This window comes from Nanorana parkeri, unplaced genomic scaffold, assembly GCF_000935625.1.
Source record: "Nanorana parkeri isolate BGI_ZX_2015 unplaced genomic scaffold, ASM93562v1 scaffold175, whole genome shotgun sequence".
In the NCBI taxonomy this organism is placed as follows: Eukaryota; Metazoa; Chordata; class Amphibia; order Anura; family Dicroglossidae; genus Nanorana; species Nanorana parkeri.
The window spans coordinates 1,020,195-1,035,133 of NW_017306443.1; the positions used below are offsets into that span (position 1 = coordinate 1,020,195).

A 14,939-nucleotide genomic window follows, 5' to 3' on the forward strand; every position below is an offset into this window, starting at 1 on the left:
GCAGCGGCGAGTCAGCGCTGGACCGGCAAGAGGAGCTACAGGTGGGATTCTAATTTAGCCGGCCGACACCTCTGAGCCAGCTAAATTAGACGCTGACCTGGAGCTCCTCCCACCAGACCAGCGCTGACTCGTCGCTGCTCTCTCCAGCCCTCTTCGCCCTGTACTAGGGATCATTTAATCCATTCATGTTAGCAGAGGATAATTGTAAATGTATTGTTGCAGGCACTCTATATGTACATGTACTATATACTACATATAGAATGCACTGCAACAATACATTTACAAGTATCCCCTGCTAATATGAATGGGTTAAATGATCCATAGTACATGATATGTAGCCCTGTACTATGGATCATTTAACCCATTCATGTTAGCAGTGCAGAATTGTATATCTATTGCTGCAGTGCAGTCTATACGTACTGTACATATACAGCACAAATGTCCCGTACATAGCAGCAATAGATTTACAATGATCCCCTGCTAACATGAATGGGTTAAATGATCCATAGTACAACTACATGTTATGTACTATTATGTACTACGGATCATTCAACCTATGCATGTTAGCAGGGGATCATTGTAATTCTATTACTGCAGTGTATGGGACATGTGTACTGTATATGTACTGCGGATCATGATTTAACCCATTCATGTTAGCAGTGCAGAATTGCGAGCGCCTGACCACAAGCTGAGCACCGAGATGCGATGCAGCGACCCTGCCCAGCGCCGACTACGAGAGGCACCACATGAGGCAACAGGGATCGGAGTAAAACTGTGAGTGAGGGAAGCTGGGACAGGGCTGGCTGTAAATCTATTTCTATAGTGTACTGGACGTGTGTAATGTATATGTAGTACATATATACAGCACATACCTCCACTACACTCCAGCAATAGAGTTACAATTCTCCGCTGCTAACAGGAATAGGTTAAATCATGATCCATAGTACATAACATGACGTATTATGAATCATTTAAAGTCACCTGTCCCTTTAAGAAAAAGTATCGGTAATTGGTATCGGCAATTACATGAGGGGAAGTACTTGTACTTGGGCCTGAAAAAGTGGCATCGGGACATCCCTACTGCATGTTTTCTTTTTTTATTTTGCCCTGACATACACTTTAACTCTGACACAGAAGCATTTACAGACCTGTCTCATGTCTAATTCAATCAACCTACCCCACCTGTTTTTGTACTCCCCTGTCACGTAAACACCCTTAAGGTGCCCATACAAATCCCGCGATCGTATGATAATCGCAAAGTGTATGGAAGGCGCGCAACCGTTTTTACTGTACGGTCGCACGACTTTTGTATAAGGAGCATGTTCGAAAACCAGCCGAAAATCTAATGATTTTCGGCTGGTTTGTGGCATGCTCAAGAGACAAATGCTGAATGGGCCGTTGTGCGCACGCGCACACTGCCCGTTCAGCATTGCGGTCAGCGGGGAGGGCTTGCAATGATCGCTAGTACAGTCTGCCTGTCCAAGATGGGCAGATCGTCGGTTTTTTAAATTACTTTACAGCCATCGCATGACTAAGGTCTTGCGATGGTTGTAAAGTGTATGGCCACCTTTAGGCCTTGTTCACACCAAACACAGAGCAGATCTGCATGAGTTTCTGCACACGCAGTGCAGTGGGTTGTGCCGCGTTTTTGCCGTGTTTTTGATGCCTTCTAAGCCGTTTTTGGTTAAAAACAAAAACATTTAGTTTAAAATGGGCTTTAAGTGCCAGGGCGTTTGCATGCGTTCTAGAGCTGCAGTTTTTTTTACCTGCTCTGGAACGGACACAAAGGGGCAGTCTTCTAGGAAGGTGTTTAAAAGGAGAACTATGAGGTGAGTGCTTTTCACTCACTTCATAGTTCTAGCCGACCTGTGACAATGAGACTGTCACAGGTCGGCTCAGTAGATCGGGAGGTGAGCGAACACATACCGGGTTCGCTCACCTCTCGATCCTGTCACGGCTCTCTGCCGTGACAGGGGGAGGGGCTGGATTCCCCTCTCCCCACTCCGATCTGCCAGCGCTGACTGGCTGAACGGACGGGGAGGGGGCGGGTACAGCTGGCTCTGCCTCTAGATAGGCAAAGCCAGCTGTCACTCACGCAGCTGGGCGGATCCCGTCGTCTAAGTCGGGATCCGCTCCGGCTGCGGCGTCTCAATATACCGCGACCTGTAGCTCGTGGTATACTGAGCTTAGGGTAACGGGAGGACGCTAGTTTGTGTCCTCCCGTTACCCTAAGGAGAACTATGGGGAAAAACACTGACCCCATAGTTCTCCTTTAACCACTTAAAGTCCAGGGTGTTAAACCCCCTTCCCCATCCAGGCCATTTTTTAGTACTCGGCTATACTTTGACTGACATTTATTCCGTCATGCAACGCTGTACTGAAATTATTTTTTTTACCCTTTTTTTGGGGACAGATAGAGCTTTCTTTTGGTGGTATTTAATCACCACTGCGGTTTTTATTTTTTACTATTATAAGGAAAATTTACAGAATAAAAAAAAAACATTTATTATTACCCAATTTTTTGGTAAAATATAAAATACAGGGGTCACGTCGGATAAAAAGACACCAAACATGTCAAGCCTTAAAATTGCACACGCGCACGAAACCTCAAAGGACTACATTACCCAAAATTGGGTTTAAAAGCTTTTACCGCTCATCAGTTTAGTGTTATCAGTGATTGATGGCCCTAAAATTATTACTCTCACTCCGACATTCACGGCGATATGTAACATGTAAAGGGGGGGGGACTTAAACAAACAAACATTTTGGGGGGGTTGTTTTACTTTTTTTATTTGTGACTTTTTTTTTAACTTTTTCTATTTATTTATATTTTTTTATTTTTACACTTGTTATTGCTATTACATAGGGGGATACAATCCCCCTATATAATAGCACAGGTACACTGACAGGTCCTCTTTATGGAGACATTAGGGGTCTCTAGGACCCCTAATGTCACCTGGGGACCCCAAAAGAAGCTGATGAAGCAGAGATCTGATGTAAGTGATGTAATACACATTACTTCTGCATTCACAGCACAGAGGGAGATCAGCATGGAGCTGACCTCCCTCCCTCTTCCTCCTGACGCCCAGGGCAGGGGGAAGTCATGTTTACTCTAACTCTGTCACTGTGCTGGCAGATTTCATTATCAGTTATTATTTTAATTTGAACAATGTCTATCCTAACCAAGGGTAAAGGCCGGCCCGTACAGATCTGTGCTGCGTGCACGGCCGTATCGGGCCGCTCCCGGGAAGGACAGGTGCTGCGTGTGAGCCTGTCCTTATCTATGGGAGTATGCGGCCGTATGCCGCCCTACGCTCACCCGACCTGCACATCCGTACAGGTGTCCGTACTTGTACGCTGACAGGATGGATCTTGCCTGCGTCCGTGCAGGGACACCCACATCCGTATGGTCGTGCAGACAGGGGCGTATATCTGCCGTGAGGCAAACAAGGCGTTTGCGGCAAAAATGCCGCCCCCAAAACATTTAGGCAGCCGGGCCTAAGCGGAAGCAGCAGGCGGGGGAGCAGGAGGAGACAGAGCGGCAGGAGGCAGAGACAGAGGAGATGGGGGCGGAGATGGAAGAGGCAGGGTGAAGATGGAGGAGGCGGGGGGCCAAATACTACAGCGGAGGGCAGAGACGGCAATGGAGGAGGCGGGAGGCGTCGCCGAGGCTCCAGTCGGGCGGCGAAGCTGAGAGATTGGGCGCCGAGGAGGCTGGGTTTCCCGTGCCAGGTAGGAGGATGACTGTGCTGGCAGGGCCCAACATAGATTCTGTCAGCCCACCAAAGAGTCACAGGTGGGCTGTGCAATACCCTTTGGTGGGCTGTACAGGATCTGGGGGGGGCTGTGCAGGATCCTTAGGGGGCTCTGCAGCCTGTAAAGCCCACCACAGATCTTGTACAGCCCCCCTGAGATCCAGCAGACTGCAGGGTCTCAGTGCAGAAGCTGTGGGGTGCTCTGCAGGGTCTCAGGGGGGCTGTGCACGATCTGTGGTGGGCTTTGCACACCATTGACCTTGCAGAGCTCACCACAGATCCTGCAAAGCCCCCCTGAGACCCCAACTTTTCCTGCTACGCTAATAACGGAACAAGTCAAAAGCTGTATCCAGCGTGTGCACTGTATCCAGCATCTGTCAGGTTACGCAAAAAGTATTAAACAGGAAGGGGTGGAGTAAATTTAGTGGGGGAAGGGGCGTCCGAGTTTTTCCTTGCCTACGGCAGCCCCAAATCAGAATACACCACTGCGTGCAGGTCAGATGAGCGTAGGGCGGCGTACTGCGTGTAATCGAGAGGGACAGGACAGGGACAGGCTTCTGCGTGTAATCACACGCAGCACCTGTCCTTCCCGGGAGCGGCCCAATACAGCAGTGCACGCAGCACAGATCTGTATGGGCCGGCCATTTCTCGTGGAAATGAGGGCTTAAAAGCATTGTACATTAATGAGAAGAAGCTCAATCTGTCCCTCTACTTATACTTTCAAACTGCTCACAGTATTCTGGAATCTGCACAAAGACCTTCACCAAAAAATATCTAAAAAGGTAAGAAATGTAAGGTAACAAATATATTTGTAAAGATTATTTTTAAATATGCGGTGTGAATGAGAACGCATAACAAACATATAGTGGGGTTTTCTAAAATTCGACTGCAAAAGTGGTTCTACACTTTAAAGTAGATCTAAACCCAATCACTAATAACTCTTAAGCTTTAACAATGTCATTTCACAAGTTATTTTCAGTCATTCTTGATGGAGTGACAACTGTCCCCAGACGTGCTTTTGTGTTGTCACCCAGTTAGTACACCTCTAGTGGAGACTACAGCAACCATGCTGACATACAATGTGCAGACTGGGTTCGTTGCTATTTGCATATCAATGTCCTGACAATGTGACTTTAACGTGAGACTTTCTGCAGCAACAGGCAGATTATACCTAAGTAAGCTACCTGATGAATGTTTTGATCTAGCCTCGGGTATACTTAAATGTCAGCTTTAGTTTTGAAAGCTTAAATGTTTAGCAGATTATAGTTTGAAGTGACATTAAAAGGATATTTTTTCCCCCTCTTCGCCAATGTTAGTGTAGGGACTTACCTTAAATGATGCCTCTTAATCCGATCATCTTCTTCCTTACTGTCGTTTTTAGCTGTCCCTCCAGCACTGTTGCTGGTCTCCGATCCAGGCTGACTCCTCTTCGCTCATGTCCCACGGAGTCTGCTGCTCCATATACTTACCTTGTGGCTTTCCACATCGCCGAACATCTGAACTGCTCATGGCCGCCTCAAGATCCTTTGCGGCCGCTCGATACTCTTCAGATGTTCGGACGGGAGCACGCGGCGAAGACACATGCAAGTTTAAACATGGTTCAAAAGTCGACTACGTCGACTACTACTACTACTACGTCGACTACTACTACTACTACGTCGAGTAGTAGTAGTAGTAGTAGTAGTAGTAGTAGTAGTAGTAGTAGTAGTAGTAGTAGTTATATACTAAAAACATGAGGGTTTAATAACTCTTCCAGTGGAGTAATAAGCAGTATAAATGCTTTGTGTTCAGGAGGACAGTTATGGAAATAAAGGACATACCACACAATCAGTGAGATAAATTAATCTGTATACAATCCTATACGTAATACAGAAAAATTACAACATTTTAATGTATATGTGATTTCCTTACTACCACCACTATTTCATACACAGCACTGCTGGTGACAAAGCCTTTCTTTTTCATCCACAGAAGAGTATGATAAATACACTTGCTCATAGCAGTGCTCAGAAATCAGTGAGTCAGAAGCAAGTATGTGAATAGTTATTAATAAATTTCACTTCAAACAGAAGCATCTAGATCCCTGGTGCCCAATCCTGGGACCATTTGGTACTTACTGTTTGGCCCTCGGGCTCCACCAATAGTCAGTGCTTTCCTTACTTTCCCTCCCTTTATACCTGAATTCTATTCGCGAAAAACTATTTAGTTGATTTCCTTCATACTTCCTTACTTTTTCTGTGCTGTCCATTTTTTTTCTCATTTTTTTTTTTTTTCCTTTAACATTTTATAATGGATCTTGCTGAGAAGAATATCAGATATGGTGCCAGTAAATTCTTAAAGGGGCTGTAATGGCAGTGATCTCTAGCATTAGTCTCTGACAGTCTACTACAGCATGTTCCTAGTCTCCGACAATGCCTGTAATATGTTTGCAGTCTTTGACAATCTCATGTAGCATGCATTACATACACTGTATTTTATGTGCAGCCCTTTGGTGATGTCAGGGTCTACATATTAAGTATGTTGACCACCACCAAACTAGCTGTATAGGCCTGCTTCGAGGAGTGCATGCTATGTCACAAACTCCTCATGCCAGGTAGCGATATGAGCTTGAACTTCTTTTGTCATTATGTTCCTCAAGGGGTGGAGTTCATTCATAGCTCCACCTACTATCCTTTTTATGGCAATTGTGATGAAATTCAGACGTACAGATATGTTTGACAGATTTGAGAAGGCTCCACTGTCTTAAATAATAGTTCAGTGAAGAGCTTTTTGGTTCTTTTTGGCCCTTTTCACCAATACTTGTCGTGTTATACTTTCTTGTTAGTGCCCAAGCTATAGTCTATAAAAGGCACTGTTTCTATGCACTGCACTGATGCTGGCCAACAAGCCTGAAATAGCTGTATGCAGTATGGCTCTAAACAAGCAGTTCTGGATGTACACTGACCAAGGGGGTAAAGAATGATTTGCATGGCTCCACCGGCTATAATAAATGAAAAATAAACCTCTTATTTTTGTGATGGAATGAGACATGTAGATACCTTCTCTTCTAACAAGGCTCTACTGTGCTTTACACTGTTCCTGTAGAGAGCTGATGAGTTCCTTGTGACCCACCTCACTATAACATGCAGGGTTACATTTTCACAAAATAAATATTCTTCCTAAATATTCTAGTTCACCACACAACAGTAAACGGCTGTTATTTTTTTCGATAAGATAACAGCAATGCCTATATTGGAACCATTTCATTTATTAGATTTAGTGTGTAGCTTCTCTTAGTTGTCATGCCCCCATTTCTCACCTACTGTTAAGGAACCAATCATATTTCCCAGTAGTTCAAGCCCAATCCTGCCCTCCAAGCAACAGTAACCAACATCAGGAACCATCAGACTTCTGGTCACGTTCAAGTAATCAGCTTTTTTATTACTGCCTAACTTCTTAGAACATATTGGTTCTCATAGGGGAGATAGAATATTTCTGGCACAGATGATTATTTTGCAAAGAACACTGAGATATATTTAATGCACACAGAATGTGATGACTGCCTGTGTCTTTGCCAAGAACTGCCCACATTTATCACAATGTGGAACAAGCATACATTCCTGCTTTGTTCAAGCAGCATGTTACACAATATCTTGCAGTTAGCTGTTTCTTGTCATTTCTATTATTTTCTGGTACTTAATGGAAATATATGTCAAAATAAACATCCCTGACATATCAGTTATTTATTAATCTAAACCAGGGATAGGCAACCTTGGCTCTCCAGCTGTGCTGAAACTACAAATCCCATAAGGCATTGCAAGCCACAGGCATGACTCCCGGAGGCAGAAACATGATGGGATTTGTAGGTTGCCTACCCCTGATCTATACCAATGTATGCTATTTAGTAAAACAATGTGAAAGAAAATAAAGCATATAGGTGATGGGTATGCTGTATATTTGACTTATGGCAGGTTCTCTTACAGGAAGGTGGACAAATTGCATGCAGTGGCCGGCTGCCGGAGCATCAGGGACTGCATCATATCTACTTTTTACAATAGATGGTAAAGGAAAATTAGCAGGATTACATTACTTCTCTACATTACGTTTGCTAAGTGTGCTGGAAAGCCTCTCAGGTGCTTATTCTATAAAGAGATAACAAGAGGCAGCAGGAAATAGGCACGCTTCACTCCTTTATGTCACCAAAGGCAGTACTTGAAGTGTATCTAAAAGGCAAAACTTCATTTTTTTTAGTGTTTAATATATTAGGGAGGGAGTAAAGCCCAATCAAACTGTTGCGGTGTAGTAACGTGTGGCATATTGGTGCAATGAGGTGACAATCATTCTTCATGGCACCCCCAACGCATCTTGCCAACTCATACACGTTGCAGCGCAATGCAACGCACTGTGATGAATTACTGTGCATTGTGGTGTGCTCCATTGCAAAAAATGGTGCATGGCCGATTTTTTGTGTCGTCTGGTTCATTGTTAGCCCATTCAAATGAATAGACTGCCATAACCCAATGCATGTTAATGCAGCACACCAGACTGCAACAATATGAATGGGCACTTAGCAACACAGTCACGTTTTTATTGCTATTTCCCATTGGGGATATTCATTTTGTTTCTATTTGTCCTGGTGTTCACTGTCAATGGGACTGAAAGAAGCCACTGCAGATGTCCACGTCGCCTAGATGAGATCGACACGCAGCCTGGTGAAAGGAATTCTGCTTTGGGGACATGTATTTGCAGAACACGTGTTCCCAAAGCAGAATACATGTCCCCAAAGCAGAATACTATTCTGCCTTAGGCACATGTGTTCTGCTTTGGTATCTTGTATCCTGCTCTGGGGACATGTATTGTCAGAATACATGTCCCCAAAGCAGAATGCTACTCTGCTTTAGGGACATGTATCCTGCTTTGTGGACATGTATTCTCAGAATACATGTCCCCAAAACAGAATACTATTCTGCCTTAGGGACATGTATCCTGCTTTGTGGACATGTATTCTGAGAAAGATGTCCCCACAGCAAAATACTATTCTGCCTTAGGGACATGTATCCTGCTTTGGGGACAGGTATTCTCAGAATACCTGTCCCCAAAGCAGAATATTATTCTGCCTTAGGGACATGTGTTCTGCTTTGGCGACATGTATTTTCAGAATACATGTCCCCAAAGCAGAATACTATTCTGCCTTAGGGACATGTGTTCTGCTTTGTGAATATGTATCCTGCATTGTGGACATGTATTCTCAGAATACATGTCCCCAAAGCAGAATACTATTCTGCCTTAGGGACATGTGTTCTGCTGTGGGGACATGTATTCGGCTTTGGGGACATGTATTTAGTTCTGGTGACATCTGTATTTAGCCCTGGCGAGAAACTGCCCTAAAATCATCAGTCTGTGCTGTTTTAGAGAAAAAGTCACATGTTCCTTTAAGAAAAAGTATCGGTGATTGGTATCAGCAAGTACATGAGGGCCAGTACTTGGTCTTAAAGTGGAATTGGGACATCCCTAGTTTTAACCCTTCTCTACTCGCTGATGAGTTGTCAAAAGTGACAGGATTGCTTGCACTTAACATTATTGATTTGGGAATTGGCTATCTGACGTCAGACTGGAAGTGACCCCTAGCAACCAATCAGAATGGATCTTGACTCTGGTACTGGTCTGACATCATCAGAGTGAATGTGGATTGATTGCTTTGGCTTTCCACAATGAAGAATACGTGCTTGAGAACAAGCACTCTATTGAATAAGAAATGTTGTGTGCTAAACAGAACACATTACTACAGGGCCCCAAGATATGCATCAACTAGATTTACAACACATGTACAGTACTTATGAGAACTAGGAGTCAACAGCCAAAGAACAAACCATAAAACAAGGGAAACCATTTGTTTCAGTCATTTAAGCTAAAACTGACAGCAGGAATATACAATCTGCACATTACTTAGTAAATTACCTTGTTTACAACAACCACGATTTCACTTTCTCTGATTGTCAATTCATCTTCATTGAGGGCTTCATATGGGAAGAGAACTTTACAATATTCCTTGGCTATAAAACAAAAGCAAACATTGTGTGTGATTTATTTAGCAACAATAATCTGTATGCAAACAGAATGATGGCAGCTGACAACCGACTACTTCTACGGGAAGGAGCACATGGAGGATGATTCAATAAAACTGGAAAATGAAATTGAGAACAAACGCAAAGTTGTTGCCATTAGCATCCAATTTGGCTTTTAAAAGGAAATAAATAATTTGAGCTGCACTCTAGGAAGTGATTGATCATGACAGTTTACAATAACAGATGATGCAGCTCCCTTTAAGAGCCAAGTCATTTGCACCTATGATCGAAGGCTGTAGGTTTGGGAGTGATTTTATCCTTGGAAAAATCAAATATTTTATGGAGATTAAACTGGATTTTTAAATTAGTCATTTTCTAATTTTCATCTTTCTAGTTTTAACCAGTTGTGGACACTGGATGTACACATGCCCAAAAGCCTCATCAAAATACACAGGACATGTGTAGTATGCATATACAGAACTTGCTGTAAAAAATCATCTGCTGTAATAGCTGCTGTCATAAAATAGACTTTCTGTTGCTGTTTATAAACAGTTTAATTCATGATAGATCAAAAAGATGAGCTTCAATCTACATATGATGTCAGCAACCTGGTCATATTTAACCCCTTATTAACCCTTAGTATACCCTAAACGTTTCTAAATAACCCCTCCGTCCCCTTCTACCCTTACCTTTTATTTTCCTGCTGATTTTTTTTTAAATTCCTATTTTTCCAACTATTAATTTGTAATTAATTTTGCAATGATACTGGAATCATAATTTTTGTGCAATTGTAAACTGGACAAATAATAGAATACATTTTATATTTATTACCTACAGTAACACAATTTCTTTAAAACTAACACTAGAAGTCTATTTTTCTTTAGTTTTTAACATTTTTGTTTATTGATTGCATAAAGTATAAAATCATTTTTGCAAAAGAACATGGTGGTATTGCCCTACCTGATGTCTGATTGTATTTCAAAGAAACCATACTTACTCACTTTCTCGACTAGTTTGCTGTAGGGGACCACAAATTCAAGTCAAGCTGGAAAAGGATGCCTCTTCCTTTCCTTTCACAAAACTAATGTGGCTTTCTTCTAAAGCTCTTCTCATCTACCACTCTTCCTGCTTTATACACTTGGCCTATGGAAGTCTCTTAGGAGCACATATTGTCTCTTCACTAGGGATGCACCGATATTTTTCAGATACCAGTGCCGAGATTGGCATTTTCATGATAACTACCAGGGTTGCAGCGGCTGCAGCTGGGACCTACCTCTGGCGCTCCACCACTGTCCTGAAATCATTAGTCGATATTGTTTTCGAAAAACTGTCACATGACAAACAAAAATGTATAGGTACTTGTAAGTACTTGGGCAAGTATCAGTACTTGTACTTGCAAAAATGGTATCGGTGCATCCCTTTATTTATATTTAAAAAAACAAAATCATACATTAAAAGAGAGATGTACAAATCCCAGGAGCTCCGTGTGCTACTTAGAAATGACAGCTGCCTCCTAACTTTTGAATTTTTCTCTAGTCTAGTCTTGGAGCTCCAAAAGTATCTGTACATGTACTCGTACCGAGTACTGTACTTGGTATCGGTGCATCCCTACTCTCCACACTGTAAAAGTCCCATTATCACAATCATTGACAACCCTGAATTCACCCTGCAGAAGCGGTGATATTTTTCCTTCACAAAAAAAGTCTGCTAAACACTCTTATCTAACCCAATACCTTCACAACCTATCAATTCAAACTCTTACTCAACTATCTGATCTGGCATAAACCTGCTGGGGAGTCTGGCTGCAATACCTTCAGTTTAAACACTCTAAACTATCTATTTCCCAACATGAAAACTTATACAGAAAGTTTGTTTTTACTCATTTGCATCGCTGGGGAAGTTCCCGAACACGGCATCTCCTATTTATACAATGCTCTCCTTTATACATACGGGAGGCATGCAGGTGATACCAAAATAAACTGTTTATGTCTGACCACAAATTAGTCATAGGGAGCCACAACCATGAAAGGAATTATAAGCTATTTACTAACTGGTAGGGATCCACACATAAACTGTACCGAATCTGTGTTGGCACTCTACAAAAATAAGCACACTTAAGCACATATGGTGGCCCTGTCCTTAAATCAACCTTTCTGTGACAAAATCTCCCATATCTATGCAAAGGTTGCCATTTCTACACTCACAGGAACACTGCGGATTGTATTGTTCTACATCTTCCCTGGTTCCCTTGCAGGAGCCAGAAATCTCTTTTACGATTCTTCCTATGTGTGGCTAGAGATGTTATTCCTAGATACTGGAATACTACCTTAACCTCTTCTATCCATGACTGGATAATAGAACTGTGTATAAGGTGGATAGGACAACTAGGTGCCCTTCACCAATATACAGTATCTCTAAGTGATTGTTCAATAGATGGAACTCCTGAATTGGTTTTAAGAGCTTTTTCTACCGTATTATATTATATTAAAAACAATGTTTTTGGGGGATTTTTTTTGTATAACCTCTTTTTATTATCAAAAATAACATTTTCAGGAACAGAAAGGGAGGGAAGAGGGTTCATAAAAAGGGAACTATCAATTCAACAGTGGCAGTTCACAGATGTCAATGACAAAGTTATTGCTGAAAAAAACAGAGCCATAGCAGAAATTTCAAAATCGCTCTGGTGCATAAGGGCTACACTGTACAGGTGCGAGAGCTGAAGTTTGACAAAGAGGGCAGGTTAGAATCTCTTGCAGTTTTTTATTGATGCTTGAAGTGTGCTGTGGAGATTTCCCCTTACTTTATGTCCTGGAGACAATGCTGTCAACAGGCAGGACATGAAGGACATGAAGGTGATCCCCTACTGGAGACACGGACAGTAAAAAAAAAAAAAAATGTAGGAATACTAATGTTTTTGTAATCTGCTAAAAATTATTGTTTCATGTTTTCTGTGTCCCTATTGAAGATTTCCCCTCACTTTCCGTTCCTGTAACAAAAACAAGAAATGAGGGGGGCATTCCCTAACAGGGCAAAAGAGCAATCAGAACAAATACAGGTTCTATTTCACATGCGCGAGGGGGCGTGTCTGAGCGGACCTCTAAAGACGATCGCTCAAATCTAGAGAGCCCCCGGCCGGCCGGCCCGGAGGCAGTTAAAACATGATTACAAGAATGTCATTCTGATTTTATTGGCTCTGTAATTTACAATGGGCAGTGATTCATATGTGGACACATCCCAAAAATATAGAGGAGCTAAAAAAGGAAAACATTGTTATGTTTTGTATCCAAGACAGGCAGGAAAATCTTGAAAGGGAAAGGCTTTTTTTTGTCACAATGAGGAGGAGTTATTTCCTACTACAAACTATAATCAGATACTGCAGTTTGCCAAGTTATCCCAAGCAAAACTGAAATTCAAATCAAACCTTAAAATGTATGAATATTATAATTAAACTGTATGCAAAACTTCTTTAAAATTAATAATTGTTATAAAATAATAATCCACAGCAATAAGAATTAATAAGGAAAAGTAATGTACTGTAATAACAAAAGTAGCCTTTTTTTGAACTGATTTAACTGATTCAATGCATGTCATAAAATAATCATAAGCGCTTATCTAAATATTAATCTTATATATATTATAGTATATATATTGTGAGAATTAGCTCCAAACGTTAGTGCATTAAGAGCACTTCACTCGCTTAAGTTTTCTTTTTAGGGCTTCTTTGCCCACTTTTATTGATTCAAAAGTCAAAAAAATTCCACACAGGTTTTCCCAACAAATAGTACACACAGAACTGGCAACGAAAACACAGATTAGGCTTCTTGGCTTGTACCTTCAGCACCTGGCTGTTTGGACCCTCTGGTCCTCCTAGCTTTGTCTGTTTCTCTCACAGTCACACAGGCTGGTCCTTACCACATCCGGGTATTGCCACACAGACTGTATCACACCAGCTTGGCACACAGGCTGGTTCCAGGGTGGAGCCCTCCAGACCCCTGCACAGAGACCGTCTCTGTCTGCCAGGTGGAACACTGAAGATTAACCCACATTCTCTTCATAAGGGCTGTGAACAGGTGCACAACTACTCGGTGCTGGTCAACACTAAAGTCCGGACCCAGGAATGGAGATTCCATTCCTCCCAATGCTCTTTGAAATCTCCCAGTTCCAGCAACCCAAGCCAAATCTGGAAAACCTGGGAAGAACTGCAAAGCCATCTCTTTAGCATTAAATATATGTGCTTTCTGGAATTGCTCAGCCCCCCTGGCTGAGAGTCCTGGGTGACTATATTGCACTCAATTATGTGCACCCAATATAGCAAGCTCTGTTAGGATATGCACATGCTCTTCACCTACTTTAGATTTGTTACATGATCCTACTTACATCACATAACGTTAAAAAACGCTTACATTTTTAAATGTGTTTTACTTATGTAATTTACAGAAGGAAGATAAGATTGTTTATGCTTTGAATTCCGCCCAGAGGAAGTGACAAGAACACTGCATTTCTAACAAGATCATAGGTACTTTCCGTAATTGCTGAAAATGTCTGAAAAAAAGGCTAAGATTTCCTTTAAAGAGGAAAAACAACATTAGCATACAAGGGCCTCTTTATGGCTCTTAGCTGCATAATAAAGGTGCTTTATATGGGCCGGCCTATTAATAGGTTTAATTTATAAAATACTCAGTGCTATAAAAGTGGGCCTTTTTTTAAATTGGTAGAATTAAGAAGTCTCCACAAATCTTAGAAGAACAATTTCATTCATTATATACAGTATTAATAAAAAAATAAAAAAAACACATAGAAAATGATATTTGACTTACCTTTTGATTTATTTTCCATTTCTGTCTTCAGTGATTCCTGTGATGTGACCGCTGGTGGCAATTTTTTTCCCATTGCCTGAAAAAGAAAACAGAACTTATTAGACTACGGTACACCAAAACATGATAGATGGACCTCATTTGGAAGAAGTGCTAAATGGAACTCTAGTATTTCAGAACTCCCCAGTGGGTGACTTCCATTCACTTCCTGTTTGGTGACGGGGGTCCAAAGTAAACGGAAAATCTCCCAAAATGAACAAAAGTGACAGAGAGATTAACTCTTAAACTGTTTTATTTAATACAAATTATCTTTGTGAAGAAAGGCA

At 41.8% G+C, this 14,939-nt stretch overlaps 1 protein-coding gene across 1 annotated transcript in view; it reads right to left on the reverse strand.

The window, feature by feature from the left end:
* SH3KBP1 (SH3 domain containing kinase binding protein 1) overlaps positions 1 to 14,939 on the reverse strand; it is a 281,799-nt gene that overhangs the window by 60,638 nt on the left and 206,222 nt on the right. The window contains exons 7-8 of the mRNA XM_018554851.1: positions 14,617 to 14,692; positions 9,693 to 9,787 (exon numbers count right to left, since the gene is read on the reverse strand). Of these exons, the coding sequence (XP_018410353.1) occupies positions 9,693 to 9,787; positions 14,617 to 14,692 (171 nt within the window). The remainder of the gene's footprint in view (positions 1 to 9,692; positions 9,788 to 14,616; positions 14,693 to 14,939) is intronic.